The 17,734-nt window shown below is 41.6% G+C and overlaps 1 protein-coding gene across 1 annotated transcript in view; it reads left to right on the top strand.

Moving 5' to 3' along the window:
* VWCE (von Willebrand factor C and EGF domains) overlaps positions 1-17,734 on the top strand; it is a 69,836-nt gene that overhangs the window by 17,063 nt on the left and 35,039 nt on the right. The window contains exons 6-9 of the mRNA XM_075187973.1: positions 2,004-2,159; positions 12,163-12,288; positions 12,376-12,492; positions 16,851-16,973. Of these exons, the coding sequence (XP_075044074.1) occupies positions 2,004-2,159; positions 12,163-12,288; positions 12,376-12,492; positions 16,851-16,973 (522 nt within the window). The remainder of the gene's footprint in view (positions 1-2,003; positions 2,160-12,162; positions 12,289-12,375; positions 12,493-16,850; positions 16,974-17,734) is intronic.

Here is a 17,734-nt window from a genome sequence, read left to right as displayed (position 1 = left end):
ACAGTGGGGCTAACAAACAGTGGTGCTAACAAATAAACAGTGGGGCTAACAAACAGTGGAGGAAAAACAGTGGGGCTAACAACCAGACAGTGGGGCTAACAACCAGACAGTGGGGCTAACAACCAGTGGGGCTAACAGTGTGGCTGTGGGGCTAATTTTGTGCATGTGTGGCCCCATGTTGCTATAGTGTACGTGCGTGTTTGGCCATGTTCATATAGTGTGCGCGAGCGCAGTATTTTAAATATAGCATGTGTGTGCGTGCGCGCAGTATTTTAATATAATATGTGAGAGAAGGGAGGATCTTAATATAGTGTGGGAGGTAGGCTATTTAATGGTGGAGTGTAGGTGGGGGCTAATTATTTAAGGTGAGGTGAAAGAACCTTTAATTTAATGCTGGGGTGGTTTAGGGCTATCAATTGAATATGGGGCTGATTTTGGGGAGAAGGGCTATTTATTGAATGTGAATATAAATTATTTATTGTCGGGATTGGTTGTGGAAAATGGCTATATTTATTACATTTTAATGCTATTTAATTTATTGCTGGGACTGTTTGGAGGGAGGGAAATATGTCTTGAGTAAATGGGTATACTGTTAATTTTATGTTGGGGCTGGTTGGAGGGAAATTGGTCTACTTAATTAATGTGAATATTATTATTGTGGGGACTGGAGGTAGGCCTAATTATAAAACGTGAGTGCTATTGTTTTAACATTGGGGCTGGTTGGAGTTTTCTAAATCTCATGTACCCATTTTTTTTTTCAAAATAGGGCATCCAATATTCCAGGTTCGAGACAAGAATGAACTGAGCTAAAGAAACCATCTGCTACAAGTGGTGAAAGTGACCAAGACAGGTAGGAGAGAGCAGGACAGTCTGCCAACTGTCCTGAATCTGGTAGGGCAGTCCTGAATTTGGATGACTGTCTCCCTTAGTCAGGATTTGGTCCGACTGCAAGGACAGTTGGGAGGTATGTCCCGCTTCACAACGTACTGCTTGTGAAGGCAACGCTGTGTGCTTCTAACAGTAGGGCCTGTGTATTTGTCTAAAATGTAATGTATTATTATAATGTATGTATCAATGCCCCATGTTGGCCACACCCGCAACACAATGAGGTCACGCCGTGTTCAGCGCCACCGCTACGCGGCGGCACATATTTTCATTCCTGCTGGAACTGAGGTGGGCCTGTGTACCTTAAATGCCAGGGCTGATTTTTAGTCCCAGTCCGGCCCTGTATATATATATATATATATATATATATATATATATATATGTAGGGGCCCCGTTGCACTGCTTTGCCTGGGGGCCCATAATGTTGTTAAGATGGCCCTGCTCTAAGGAAAAATACGGTAAAAGATGGCTCCATATAGTATATAACCTACAGTGACAGAGTACCCCATACAAAGTTAGACCATATAGAGCAGTTACTTAGGATAACTCCATCAGCCATCGTTTACTTTGCTCATGTCACCCTACGTCTGTCAAGAGCAGGTATAGACTGGGTTTAAAACATCAGGCAAGAACTCAATGGGGAGTGCAAGAACACTGGGGTGTTCCACATGTGTAATTGGATAGAAGTGGCACAGATCTTGAGGAGCACAATAAGGAGGGCAGGGCTTGAATTTAAAGCTGGCAAAGGAGACCACTGTTGAAGAAGTCCAAAGCAAGGCCAGTAGGGCTTAAGGAGCAGGCCACAGATTCACAGTCACAAAAATATAATGACCACTGTGAGTGTCTCAATACAGCAAAAATAAAAAATTATATATATATATATATATATATATATATATATACAGTGTATATATTTATATAATTTTTGAAGAGCTCCTTGGGCATCACGGTATTGTGCTAGTAACTCATCTTAAAAACGGCTCTTTGCTAGAACTTGTATTCATCTCACATTATCCAGCGAGTTGTGACCAAGAGATAAATATACAACTATAAGTGATATTTCATTAATCTTAGTCTATTATTTGCTCTATTAAAATACTGTTTTTTGTGTTTTTCAGATGTAGATGAATGTGCTCGACCTCAAGCATCAAGTCTTTGCCAACAGCAATGCAAAAACAACATTGGAAGCTTTAGATGCCTTTGTTATTATGGATATCAGATCTCTCCCAATGGACGCTCATGTCTGCCTGTAAAACACCCCAACACAATTGCTGGTAAGTTCTTAAGACTTCTTTATGTACAGCAACTGGCAATAGTTATAGACAGCTACTTGGTGTCAGCAAATTATGAGGAACACATTTTTTTAAGCACCTTTTCTTGTTGTAATTTGAGCAGATTTTCTAAATACACCTTGGGTTTTTACTGGTGTTTATGGATTTTCCACCCAATGCACTGTAAGGTAATCTACCCTCTGCTCAGATTCTCCCACAACCGAGAAATGAGACTAGGTTTGCATGGAGGCAAAACCTCAAAGCCCAGACGCCTACCACTTTGGTAACAACCTCTTTTGGTGTCCAAGACCAATGCAACACTAATACTTGGGATCTAAGAACAATAGCCCACTGATATTTGCTGTCAAGTTAAAAAAGTTTGACCACCATTGTTGCAGACAAGCGACAAGAGAGGTTCAAGCTTCTAGTACAAATGGTACTGCACTAAATATTTGTGTATTGAAGTATTTGTGTTAGCTTTACATTTAATCATTTGAACAAATCTGCATTGCATCCAGTACAAAAATGTGAAATTGCTCCATTTGGTAGTGGTAAATAGTTGAGATTTCTTTTATATTTAGGGCATTTTATTAGGACTGTCGGAATGCTGGCTCTTTCAAGTGTTATATTCTGTGTGCAATATTCCAAAACAAGTAATTTTTACGTCTTTTCCAGGAGATGGGCATGACTGGAAGGCGGGAGGGGTGGGGAACGGCAAGCGCGTCATTTTGGCCCCGCCCCCTCGCAACGGTAATGCTGTTTTGTTGCGGGGGGAGGGCACAAAATGCTGCGATTCACCGCGAATCGCGTCATTTCGGGAAGGTAATTCCCGGATACGGGAGACTTGCCAGCTCTTTCGGACATTCCGGGAGAGTTGGCAAGTATGATATATAGGCTACACTAGGTGTCAGTGTTACTTACTGAATAGTAGTAATGCTGAAAAATCAGCCTTGATGAATGAAGTTAAATTAAAGAAACTTAGGGAATGGTTTAGAAATGGACTTAAGTGCATCGCTAAGTAGAATATATGTCATACATTCCTAACAGAAACCCCTCTCAGGATCTAGAAACAGGTTTTTGGACCAGATCAGATATATACATGAAAACAACACCCTGCTATCTTTAGCTCTGCTACAGGAGAGCCGTAATCTTTGAGGTCACTCTTATTGGTGCATCATCTGTGGAGATCAGGGGCAGGGGGACATCTGCCCCTGGGCCGGTCCCATAGTGGGCTACCTTGGGCTGGATCATTGGGCCACTTTCATTTTATTTCCTTGAAAATAGGCTGCTGAGTCGAGTCTTGCCCCACTGGGATAAAATTTGCCAGTAATCCCCTGGCAGAGATTCAGAAACATTAATGTCAACATCTCCATCTTCCCCATAATCATGATCCTAAAGAACCTGAGATATATAAGGGGATTAATATCCAAACTATACAGTAGATTAGCTATGGCTAAAATTGCCTCTAAGCTCCACTCCATAATTGATAAGTAGGAAGCCCTGATCACAAACATAGTTGGAGATTACTAGGAAGATACCTTTGAGTTCCTATCAGGGCCAGCTCAAAGAAAGCAACTGAGTCAGCTGCCCAATGCTCCAATGGGTTGAAGACCCTAATTACAGTACCAATTAGTTAAAATTGTCTTGATAAATGGGTTAACATTTTGAAGTCATTTGGAAGTGGAATAGATGGGAGTAGCCAGCATGGTTCTTTGCGTCATGCTTTACATTCTGTTGTCTCCAGTACTCTCTCTTGCAGCAAATGATAAACTGATCTAGGCCTTTATTTCACTTAGGCAGACTTGCTTATTTGGCCTTCTAGATCCGGAGGCATGAACCCTTCTTCAAAGAAGTCTCTTTTTGAGACAAGAACCATAGCACTGTGCCTAATGTCTCTGATTGTGCTCACCATTGTGAGCTAAACCACCCCCCCCATAAATTACATACTCCCTTTTGAAAAAGTTCCTGAACAGACAGTCCCTCTAAACATTGAGTTTTCTTGGAAATTAATGGAAATGAACTGTGATTAAAGAAAATAAATACTACGTGTTTCATAAAATGATTGACACTTTTAGTCCTTTGATCTTTGCATACGGGAGAAATATAGTGTGTCTGGATGTATGGTCTGCCCTATGTTTGTTGTTGAACTTTAAAATAACTTAATGAATACAATTTTTTTTAAAAATAAGTTGTTTTTTTGACATCCGTCACTAACATTTTAATGGTGACCTAGTTGTGCCATGGTTACATGTGACATACTCTGCAATTCACTGTCCAGCACATATAGTACAGTCCAACAATAACATCATTTTACAGCTCCCCCATGCCAACAACATCAGATTACTAATAGACATATCTTGGCAACAATATTTGTATAACACTAACATATTAGGCAGCACTTAATAGAGAATGTTTAATCATTCACATAATAATTTTGAAAATACATTTTCTACTACACATACACTAGGTTCAATTTTGTAAAAAATGAAATCACCTACTAACATAAGATTTGGACTGTGGGAGGAAACCATAGCGCATGGAGGAAGCCTATGTGATCACAGGAAAAACATACAAATTCCACATAGATAGTGCCCTGGTTGGAATAGAACATATCTCCTCAGCGCTGTGAGACGAAATGCTAACCACTGTGCCATTGTAGCCCAAATGGGCAACATATGGCACACTTGTCCTATCCTGCCAACAATGTCCAGTCCTATAGTGTAGTCACCACTGCTGTCCCACTTCAGTGCTAATGCTGCTATCTCTTGGGAATTGCATGACAACCTCTAAGGTAGACCTTCCTATAATGAACTTCAGCCAATCGGTGTCTACTAGAACCAGTAGCAAACTCCAACTGCTTGGAGTTCACCATAAGAAGTTAGAACTTAGCATTGAAAGCAATCACATAACAGTAAATGATCAGCAAAATTGCTACAGAAAGACTTCATCCTCCTCAACATTTATTTATATAGCGCCAGCAGATTCCGTATCGCTTTACAATTGGGAACAAACAGTAATAAAATAGTACTGGGTAATACATACATACGTAGAGGTAAGAAGGCCCTGCTCGCAAGCTTACAATCTATGCTAGCAGCACGGTGCAGCAGGATCTGGGAGATTTGGGCTCCAGGTAAGTTCTCTGGGGAAACAGTTTCACAGGGACTGTCTGCAGGAAATGGGCACATCTGGTTTCCATATGGTAACAAGTAAAGTACATCTGAAAAATATCATGATGTGGACTAATTTAATATATGGTTTGTTTATTGTATTAAGCTGTTTGGTTAAATCTGTTTTCAGAAGAAACAAGTAAGCTATTTTAATGAATGGGCTAAAGGACCCTGGGGAGGCGGAATGTCCAGCATTATCCCTCATAGTAATAAACACTGAATGGGGGAAAGTCAGAGGTAGCCTCATTTTACAATATTTTTTCTACTCATCGAACGATATCACCCGGATTACAGAAATATACCAATTAGGACCAACAACGTTGAGTAGATCAATTTGGTGGCTTACAGTCAACAAAGTCTAAGATTGTGCAAATCAATATATAGGCCTGTTCAGATAAGTATATTTGCAGCAGGTAAGATAAATTATACAAATTAATTCTCCACATATGAAGTCTGAAATTATAATTTTTTATGGGGGAAGGGATCTAATGCTAATATGCACCATCTGTTGAGATGAGCATATCTGTAAATGGAGCAAAGATCAATATAGACCAAAGGGTCTGTGCCTTGTGTACTATTGTGACAAAGTCACTGGATTAGTGTATGATGTCAGGTATATTTCACCTAGGTTCCTAACCTACTTATTTTAAAACTCCAGGAAAATGTTATTGTCAGTGAGCTGCTGAAAGGATGTATACTGATTGAAAAGCCAGAAAAGGGTCCTGTGTTTTTTTGCATGGAGAGTGAAGACGGGCTCCATCCATTAGGTCCATTACCCTGGTCTTTCAAGTTACCAATAATTCCGCTGTTAATCAGGAGTTACACCTAGTCATGGGAGAGCCATGGGTCAAAGCATGAGAAAGCAACCAGGATGTTACATGTTTCAGAATTCCAGTTTACAGTGATAAGGATCAATAAACAGGCAATGTGCAACTCAGTACCAGCAGCAGGTCATTAGGTCATGTCCTGATGTTAGTCTATGCAGATGAAAAGAAAAGGATGCAGCAGGTTGTTAATTGAACTTGTGGCTCTCAGAGCAGAGGCTGCACTGCTGCTACACAGACTTGGAAGCATCAGATTCCTCCTGAGCATTGGCAAGAAAAACCCTGCGCCAGTGCTATAACGGAGAAGGGGTAGGATCTTAAATGGTGTCCCATGCATGCTAATCATGAGGCCTCCAGGACATATGAAGCTTCGACAGCAAGGAGTGCACCAGCACAGGACCTGACAGCCTTCCTCTACATGACAGTGATATTAGGTAGTTCATTATTAAAATGAACATGTGAATGTCTTCCAGTCCCTTCTATGTTATTCATTAAATAGTGAGCAGTTTATAAAGTTTTGATAAGTACAATAGTATGCAGCATGGTCTTTAATGTTTGACACTATGAGACACTACTCGGTACCCAGGAGAATACTACAGCGGTTACCAAGCACATCTGCTGTGCAATAAACACATCAGAATGCAGAGGTTTACATACGTTTCAGCTTTCCACTGAATTTGAAGTAAGACCATAAATATAAACTCGGACACACAAGTTTTACGGATAAACAACTGCCTGCACACTACAAAGACATAATTATTTTTTTTCTGCTAACACCTCAACAGCAAAGTATCTAGCCAGTAAATTGCATTAGGACAGTGTTGCCCAACTCGGCTCTCAAGCCCCTCACTCCCAACAATCCAGGTTTTAATGATATGTGTATATTTGAAAACAAACAATGAACTAAAATATATGTGACCGTGTAGGGGGGTCCTGTACCAGCTCCTGGGGTAGATGATGATTATAGCAGCCGAGAGATTTCACACAAGTCCAAAGGTTTTGTGCAGCTAACCTCAGCCAGTCTTATTCAGTGAGAAAACAAAAGAAAACCCCAAAATAAACACCTTGCTCTCTGGCTCTAACTAAACACTGGTCACTCCTGACTTACAAACTAAGACAAAGACAAAACAAAAAGAAGTTTCAGCGCAATCACTTCATAGTTGCATACTCTCCTAGAATGTCTGGGAGACTCCCACATTTTAAGGAGCAGGACAATGCCCCCTTCGTTGGTGAAGTAGGTGTGTGACGGGGCTAAACGTGTCATCCTGGCCTGATGATGCGAATCTCATGGCCACAACCCCATGACAGAGGCCCCTCTTGGACAGCTTGATGCCAATGTTGGCAAGTATGAGTTACTTACATGCAGTTATCAGTCTTTCTCTCACAGAGACTCTGCAGCTCCTGCCCCCAGGCAGTGAGAGACTGACTGAGCTGTCTTGTAGCCTTTTGCTAGCACCACTCTATGCCCCTGGACACCTGGCTATTCCTGGACTATACTTGAGGCCTCCAACTAATTATACAGCACATCTTTTTTACCATAAACAGTTCCAGCCATTGGAACCCACCAATCCAGTGACCATTATACAAATGTCATAAACCCTGACAAAGTCAATAAAAATAACATAATGTACCAGCAGTATTCCTCAGTGAGACACCTCTTCCTAATCATTAATGTCAATAAAAAAGAATGCATCTAAACCACACTTAACAAAATACATACAAAATTTGCTTTCCTATAGAAATAAAATAAAAGTGAATGCATAATGAAATACATTGGGTAAAGTTTGTATATAAATAAACTATACTAAAGATATACTTAAGTATGTAAAGTGGATCTGGAATCTATTGAAAAGGTTGTGGACCTTATATGGCAATTCATATATTGATTGCTCAAACTTGAACAATCCTTAAGTTATGATTGCTGTTGAATTGAAGCTTGCTGACTAGACGTTGGTTTGCCGTTTCTGCTGTTACATACAATGGGAGTTAGGCTGAGTACACACTACAGGATTTTCAGACGATTATAAACATCAGCACTTTGTATCGTTTCATTTGATTTTTAAACCAGACTAAAAATGTCACTCAGCGATGGAACAATGTCGTTGCAATTCCGGAGTGTCATGGCCGCCAGTTTCCATTGATCTCTATGGAGTGTGCAGAGTCACAATCTTTTCAGTCAATGGTTATGACAGTTGAAGAGCACAGCTAAATCATGTAAAATGTGCGAAGTATGTACACATGACTCGATATGCTGATCGGGCTTTTTTTCTTTTTTTTTTTTTGTTAATCGTTTGTAAAATTGTTAAGGATATCTCATCGGGAGAAATTTTGTATAGTGTGTACCCAGCCTTAGTGTCCCAGAGGAAATTTCTACATATAAGAAGACACCAATATGATGATTGTGTACCTTGTTACACTGTAAGTGCAATTACTCTCATTATTCTCCCTACATCTTGGCACTACTCTATGGTTTTGCTCGCCTGTGATTTCTTGTGTGCAGTATATATGTTACTTTCTTTGAACTGGACATAAATGAGCTGCTATGTATCCTTTATAAACAACTATAAATCTATGAACTGTAGGTCATTTTGGAAGTCTTTGAAAAACAGATTGAGCTGTCACTTGGAGATGACTATGTTTGAAACTTAGTTGACAACTGTTTCATGTATCTGGGGAAGTGTCAGGTTTTAAGGATTTGTGCCTGGAAATGTATATCTTGGCATGTGCTTAATATTGATCAAATGCACAGTACTACTTTTTGCAGTTTATTATAATTTTACTGCACATTTTTAAGTTAATATTTATTGAAAGGAGCTAATAAATGGCAAATTACATTATGAATGTATCAGGTTATGTTGTAGGGTATAGTGCACTTTTGTGACTGGATTGTTTGTATATGACGTATTATTTGACTCATTTTTATCTTTAAGGCTAGGTACACACTGGAGTTTTTTCAGCCAATTATCAGGCCAATCACCCAAAAAACGACCGCTTGGGCCACATATCACTTTAGTGTGTATATTACACAATTAACGACAGTCGTTCCAAAGTGCCGATTGTCGTTTCATTTGATTGGTGGTACTATTTAATAATCTCGTTCCAATCATCTTCCGATCACAATCTCAATAGAGTTTACATAGTCATGGTCTTTTCAGCCGATGCCGGCAATGAACATGTTCCGGTGAAGAAATGTAGAGAGTGCTGTAGATGGAATAATTTGTTCGTTCTTTCTGAGACTGAAAATTTCATTTCAGAGTCACAGAAGCTAACAAAATTTGTTATGACACGTGGATAGCTATAATGAGGCGGTTAATCAGTGTGACAAGAATGAATGCATATTGTGCTGTCATTCTCTAAACGACTAGAGGATCAGATGAAGAACACAGATCTGAAGGTAAATCGTGTCTAGTGTGTACGCAAGAATCGCCTGACCTGTCAGACCTTCAGTCGCAGGTATAATCGTTGTAGATAACAGCTCAGAAAATTCTCCAGTGTGTACCTAATCTAAGTCAAAGGATTTTAGTTAGAACCAAACTTGGTTCGGAATACACTATCAGGGTCCCATAGTTAACTGTGTTATCTATCTGCTGACAAAAAGCTAATGGCCCTTGAAACTAGTTGAGATTAACACTTTTAAAATTGTTTTTATCTGTTAGCTTGGTAAATGGAGTATTGCCTTTACATTTGTATTACTCTGCTGGCTATTTTTAAATCTTGAATCCAGATCAAAGAACTGGACCACACAATGCCCTTTACTGTTGTATTGTCATTTTATTACTTTACTGTTGTACAAACTTATATTATAACATGATCACTTATCTGTACAACTTAAGCAAGTTTAATTGAGACAAATGATGTATTACAGCACTAGTCAGTTGTTGGCAGTATGCAAAAGGTTTACTAACAGAAGATCATGTGGGCTTTCAAAAATGACTTAGAAACACATAGTTTGATGAATAGAGGGATTGTTTAGTTTTCGAGATGCTCGCTCTAATTTTTGTCTATCCCCCCGCCGTCGATATAGCAAATAAGTGACCATCATTATTGTACAGGTTTAGACATATTCAGTCCTTCTGCATTGTGAGGTCCAGTACCAATCTTGAGTCTTGGTGCCCCCCATAAAAGGGGCATCTGGGGGTGGGCAAATTTTAATAAAGGGCAGGTGGCAAAAAGTTGGCATAGCCTTTAAAGAGATTGATCTAAGTGAGGGCTGCCTTAAAAGTCTGCATACAATACAATTGATACAGACCACTAGAGGTCAGTGTACACTCACATATGAGCCGCTTTACAATTAAGAGCAACTCCAGCTACTGGCTACAAATCTGCAGCAGGAAAAAAACATTTAGTGCTGTAACATGCACAACCTGAATTATTTAGCCCGACTCTAAAAGGCATTGTGCCAAAATAGAACTATACAGTATGAGACTCATTTAGAGTTGGATGTCAAATCAATGCCCAAGACAAATGTAATTACAGACAACTCAATACAGATCATCTGTATTTATTAGTAGTTGACCTATCCTGGTCAACATGCCATGGGTAAAAAAGTGTTTGTTTGGGGCAGTATTTTTTTTTAAATAAAATACCTTATAAGCGTTTGTGTTTTTTTTTAACAGTACTTTTTTTCCACTGCTCTACAGGTTCCAGTGGACTTTGGATGCCAAAGCATGCTGGCGCTTGTAGTTCTAGAAGCGCCAGCATGCTCTGACAGTTATGGGTATACTGGTTCAACAAGAACCAGCTTCGCTCATGCAGTTTAGGGCTGCCAGGACTTGGGACCAGTAGTGTACCAGCAATAAACTACTGATAACCTAATTTAAACACTTTATTACACCAACACCAACCGGGAGGATCCCTTTATTTTTATTTTTCTTTTGCGAGCACGTGTTCCCTAGGGAATTGAGCCTCATGCTGAACAATCTGGAGTTCTGTGACAATATAACAGTGAGGGTCCCACTCATCACCATTGGCACAGATCATGCTCCCAGAGGCTTGAGTACCAGCATCAGACACACCTCCTAACATAGGTATCTGTGGCTGCAAATTCTAAGTAGATCACTATTATTTGAACACCTTCACTCTCCTTGGCCTGTGTTCACAAACTTCTCTCCTCTGTTTGGTTTTTCCAGACAAAAGACGGTGCAAGTCAGGGATACATAAAAATATTTATATAGATGCAGGGATTTGCCTCTACAAAGGGTATGAAGGGCCCCGCTCATTAGAGAGCATACATTCTAAGTGGAAGAGGGCAAAAGCTGAAACAAAATATGTGAGTTTGGCTTAGAGTGGAGATTGAGACAACTGTGAGGATGTATTAGTGTGAATAGTATTACCAGGGATAGGGTAAGCTTTAAAAAAAGGGTTTTAAGAGAACGTCTAAAGATTTGAAGGCTGTGGGAAAGCCTGATTGGGCATGGTAGGGAATTCCTTAAGTGGGAAGCAGCACGGGAGAAGTCTTGTAGGCGTGAGTGAGAGGTGGTTACCAGAGACGAGATACATCTAAGAGTGCAGGAGAAAGAGTATTTTGATATGAGATTTGAGATGTATGCAGGGATAGTGTTGTTGAGGGCTTTGTAGCTAAGGGTGAGTCATTTGAATTTGATTCTGGAGGACACAGGGAGCCAGTGTAGGGATTTGCAAAGTGATGCAGTAGATGTGGAGCGATGAGAGAGGAAGATCAGTCTTGCAGCAGCATTTAGGATGGATTGAAGTGTGGATATATGGGTTTCGGGAATGCCAGACAGCAGGAGGTTGCAATAGTCAAGATGGGAGATGATGAGAGAATGGATGAGTTTTGGTAGCAAGTTGAGTAAGAAAAGGGCGTATTCTAGAAATGTTTTTAATTTTTATCTTTAAAATTTCTTAATAGGCCGCTGAGCCGAATATTGCCCACCCAGGCTAAAATTTGTCAGCGAGCAACTGCCCTTAATAGATAGAAAGAAGCACAAACTCTGGTGATATTTGCTGGAGATTTAATAAATAGAGCCTAATATCTCACATTATGTTTAATTACAGCTTCTGTGTCTTGTGGAGAGTATGGCTGTGAGCTATCCTGTAATGACGGCGGCTGTGAACATGTTTCTCGAGTGTGTCCTGTGGGATTCAAGATGACTGAAACAGCTAACGGAGTAACCTGCACAGGTATCCCAGCATCCTTTGCTCCAGCCTACATATATTTTGTGAACATCTGTTTTGTCAATAACAAGCACCATGTCCTTCCTGCATCAGATATCAACGAATGTGCAGTATCTTCCTGTGAGGGATCATGTCTGAATACTGAAGGAGGTTTTGTGTGTGACTGTGGACCTGGTCTGAAACTTGCTGCTGACAGGAGAAGTTGTTTGGGTGAGGATCTAATTGTACTATAATGTACATGTGTAGACACCGGGCCTGGGTCATTAAGGAGAGCAAAGAAGCAAAAAGGAGTAAGTTTTATTCTGGACAAACCATGTTACAATGCAAGGGGTGCAAGTTAGTTTATAATTTTGCACTGGTTGCTTTTTCATGTGGCACACAAATACTTGATAGCTTTATTTTTACACTGAAATTTATAGTTGATGTAGGACATGCTCTATCCCAGCTATAAATCTGTCCCCATATTTTAAATTAACCTTCCTCTCCAATGCAACATGGTATTGCCCAGGTGCAAAGTTACTCCTTTTTTATGCTTTCCTGTCCTTTATGACTCAGGCCCCTAGTGTAGGACATACTGGTGTATTGGACCCAATTAGTCAGTAGCTGGATAGCTGAGAAATTAAATTACACCCTGGGTTTTAATTTAGGGTTGACAGAACAAAGTAAACCCAGTAAGCATGGTAGGAGGGCTCCACACTTACAGTCAAGGCCACCTAGAGGGGGGTTGAGCAGGTACCCAGACATGCCAGGGGGCCCAGCCCAGGCTCTCACTGCCGATCATATCATTATCATCATCACCATTTATTAATATAGCGCCACTGATTCCGCAGCACTGTACAGAGAACTCATTCACATCAGTCCCTGCCCCATTGGAGCTTACAATCTAAATTCCCTAACTTAAATTAACACACACACAGAGACTAGGGTCAATTTTGATAGCAACCAATTAACATGCTAGTATGTTTTTGGAGTGTGGGAGGAAACCGGAGCACCCGGAGGAAACCCACGCAAAAACGGGGAGAACATACAAACTCCACGCAGATAAGGCCATGGACTGGAATTGAACTCATGACCTCAGTGCTGTGAGGCAGAAGTGCTAACCACATAGCCACCATGTTGACCATGTTTTTTAAAGAAAAATTTAAACCTAAATATATTGTTCTCTTTTTTTTTTTGCGGGGGGTGGGTCCCTCGGTGATAGGATCGGACTGGCTCTGCCCTCTTTGTTGGTGGGGGAAGCACAAATAAAAAAGACCTTGCCTCATCATGGCTTCGGCGCCCCTCCTCCTCCCTGCTTCGTTCACACTGAATTTCGGGGGTGACGTAATCACGTCACTCCCGACATTCAGTGAGGAGCGGCGCAGAGAGAAGCCAGCAAGAAGACAGAAGACAGAAGAGAAGAGAAGAAGAAAAGAAAAGAGATGAAAGAAGCCAATACAAAGGTAAGTAAAAAAGGAGGCAAGGGGAGGAAAGCAGAAAGGCACAGAGTGATGAAGAAGGGGGGGAGCAGAAAGACATTGAATGATGAGGAAGGAGGGGCAGGATGGCACAGAGTGATGAAGGGGGGTTAGTAGCATGGCACAGTGATGAAGGGGGGGAAGCAGCAAGGCACAGAGTCAAGGGGGGAATCAGCATGTCACAGTGATGCAGTGATGAAGAGGGAGAGCAGCATGGCACAGAGGGATGAAAGGGGGGAGCAGCATGGCACAGAGTGATTAAAGGGGGGGGGACCAGCATGGCACAGAGTGATGAAGGGGGGGGAGTAGCATGGCACAGAGTGATGAAGGGGGGAGAATAGCATGGCACAGAGTGATTAAAGGGGGGGCAGCATGGCACAGAGTGATGAAGGGGAGAAGCTGCATGGCACAGAGTGATGAAGGGGGGGAGAGTAGCATGGCACAGAGTGATTAAAGGGGGGCAGCATGGCACAGAGTGATGAAGGGGGGGGCAGCATGGCACAGAGTGATAAAGGGGGGAGAGTAGCATGGCACAAAGTGATTAAAGGGGGGGCAGCATGGCACAGAGTGATGAAGGGGGGGCAGCATGGCACAGAGTGATGAAGGGGGGAAGCAGCATGGCACAGAGTGATGAAGGGGGGGAGTAGCATGGCACAGAGTGATGAAGGGGGGAGAGTAGCATGGCACAGAGTGATTCAAGGGGGGGCAGCATGGCACAGAGTGATGAATGGGGGAAGCAGCATGGCACAGAGTGATGAATGGGGGAAGCAGCATGGCACAGAGTGATGAATGGGGGAAGCAGCATGGCACAGAGGGATGAAGGGGGTAAGCAGCATGGCACAGAGTGATGAAGGGGGCAAAGCAGCATGGCACAGACTGCTGAAGAGGGGAAAGCAGCATGGCACAGAGTCATGAAGGGGGGGAAGCAGCATGACAGTGTGATGAAGGAGGGCCAAGCGAAGAGGGAAAAAGCAGCATGGAGGGCGCAGTGTGATCATAAGGAGGCACAGCGTGGTGATGATGAAGTGGCACAGTAATGTGTGTGATGGCACATGGGGCTTGTTGTAGTGTGTGTGATGGCACAGTTGACTTGTGGTATTGTGTGTATGTGATGGCACAGGGGGCTTGTTGCAATGTAGTTTGTGTGATGGCACAGGGGGCTTGTTACAATGTAGTTTGTGTGGTGGCACAGGGGGAGTGTGGCAATGTAGTGTGTGTGATGGCACAGGGGGAGTGTGGCAATGTAGTGTGTGTGATGGCACAGGGGGCTTGTTGCAATGTAGTGTGTGTGATGGCACGGGGGCTTTTGGCAATGTAGTGTGTGTGAGGTAGTCGGTGCTAATGTGTGCTATTTTGTTTGTGGGGTGATGATGGGGCAATTTAATAGTGGGGACTATTAATTTAAGATGGGGTGGTTTGGGGGCTATTAACTGAATGTGGGGCTGAGTTTGGGGAGAATGAGGTCTCTTTATTAAATATGAATATGAATTATTTAATGGCAGTGATGGTTGCGGGAAATAGATATATTTATGAAATGTAAATACTATTAATTTATTGCTGTGACTGTTTGGATGGAGGGAAATAGGTTTATTTATTAATGGGAATACTCTTACTTTAGTGTTGGGGTTGGTTGGAGAGATATAGATTTATATATCAAATTGGAATACTATAATTTTAATGTTGGGGCTGGAGGAAAGCCTAATTAGTAATCATGGGTGCTATTGATTTAACGCCAGGCTGGTTTGAATTTTCTAAATGTACCCATTTTTTTTCCAAATAGGGCCCCCAACATTCCAGGACCCAGACAAGCCGTAACTAAAGACACCAACAACCACAGGTGGTGAAAGTGACAAGAACAGGTAGGAGAGTGATGAAGGGGCGTAACGGCGGCGCAATATTTATTGCCATGCTCAACTGTAAGGGGGACCCCATGTATTTGCTGTTCCGGGGCCCTGAATTGCTCTTGGTAGCCCTGCTTACAGTGGGTACTTTGCTAGCCCACCAATGCTGAATTTTTTCTCCTGTGCAGGCGCCTGACCCTTAACACCCAAGTCCCTGCTCACAATTTAGCGGTGGGCGCAACAGGCACTGGGGCATGGGGGAACGACGCATACACAGTGAAGCATGAACGAACTCAGGCAGATGGGCACTGAAGATGCCAGCGTCGGCTCTGTTTCATATACATCTTTTTGTAAAAGGTGCAATTAAGTTTCTAACTGCAGTTTTGTGCCACCATATCTTATTTGTAACTTGAACAGCAGAAGAGCTACATGTTGCCCTTGTCTGTGTTACACCCATCTTTTCCATAGATATTCAAGTGATAACCAGTGGCAGATCAGGAGGGGGCGATCAGGGCAATCACCTCCTCCCCCAAGCAGCAGAAGCATAAGATGCGATCAATGGGTGTGTGGCCAATGGGGACCAGGGTGCGTGACCAACCTTGACCAGACATTCAGAATGAAGGGGGGTGTAACTATGCCAAATCACTCACCTAAAAAGTCTAGGTCCACCCCTGGTGATAACTTGAATCACTTTTGAATCACTTAAGAATTAAAGGCTCAAACACAAGTAATGATTCAATTGTACTCCAAGGGGTAAATGTATTAAGTATTGATTTTCGCCAGTTTAAATTTTGCCTTGAATGCGATTACCATTTTAAATTTCCTCTGCAAAGTCGCCAATATAACCGCTACTAAATACATATTCCCCCAAGACCGTCCTGTCTTATCATCTATTTTAGCACTCAAACAAGCTCATTAACAAACCGCAAAAAATGCAGATCTGCACTCCTGTACTGCAAACGTATGAATGGTGAAACAGTACAGAGTCCATCCTGCTTCCACCACCTACTTTACATTTTTAGTTTTATCTTGTAAAATAATGCTCCATTTAGCCTCATTTATTCTTATGCTTAAGAAATAGCCACAAATATAATAACCACATAGATATGATTAATTGTTTTCTGCTCCAGCACTTTTTTCTAAATTTCCAAATTCTTTTGAGTGCCCTCTGTGAATTGCTTTAAAATGAGTGTGATATTATTATTTCACATGTAAGATTACATTTAGGAAGTACTAATACCAGATCTGTGGCCTTTTCTTACACTTCCAGACATTGATGAATGCTCATCTCACAGACCCATTTGTTCGCAGAGATGTAAAAACTTTCACGGGAGTTACAGGTGCTTGTGCGAAGCTGGATTCACGCTACAGAGCAACGGACGCACTTGTGCAGGTATTCAGTGCATAGACCTTGATCATAAGAAAGGACAAGGTCATTGGTGGAGGCTTTTAGCACAGTAAGTTATACAATACAGAGCAATGGATGCGCGCACACACTCAAAAGGGATGCAAACCCTCAAACCGTATTGCAATTGGATGATGGTTTTGTGAGCGGCGGGTGCTCCAGGCTGAAGAGCATGCCCCAGGAGTAGATGTGTGTGTGTCATGTGATTGGCTCCCATCATGCCCTGGGTAATCTTCAGGTAGTTATGCCCTGCTTCTGCTGGTTACCCTGACCAATCACTATGAATATTGAGATGCAGACAGATATGTCCATAAAGAAAGCAAAACAAAAACATATGAGAGCACTGGTAATTAGAATAATAATAATGTATTTCTGAAAATGAAATTCTTAATATTAAAAGTAATTAAAAACAATATACGTGCACAGCGTGACAAGTAAACACCTTGATAACACACAATATATATGGAGTTAAAATTAAATACACATCATTTATAGCTCTTTCATTTGCTCACCCTATATATCCCAATATTCACGTTTCTGAAATAAATGGAGTGTTATGTCCAATAATTACCCAAATATTGGTAAGGATCTAGCATCTTATCCACTCTATAGGTGATGGTTCCAGCGATATTTAGCTGCAATTCAGATCATAAGCTCAGTTTGAATCCATTTTTTGTAAAAAAGTACTCGCTGTACCTTATAAGTAACTGAGTAATAGCTCCCAATATCCTCCTGGAGACTGTGGTTAT

The sequence above is a fragment of the Mixophyes fleayi genome, chromosome 10 (assembly GCF_038048845.1).
Source record: "Mixophyes fleayi isolate aMixFle1 chromosome 10, aMixFle1.hap1, whole genome shotgun sequence".
NCBI lineage: Eukaryota > Metazoa > Chordata > Amphibia > Anura > Limnodynastidae > Mixophyes > Mixophyes fleayi.
The sequence above is the reverse complement of the archived record's forward strand: the minus strand, read 5'-3'. Positions and strand labels throughout refer to the sequence as shown.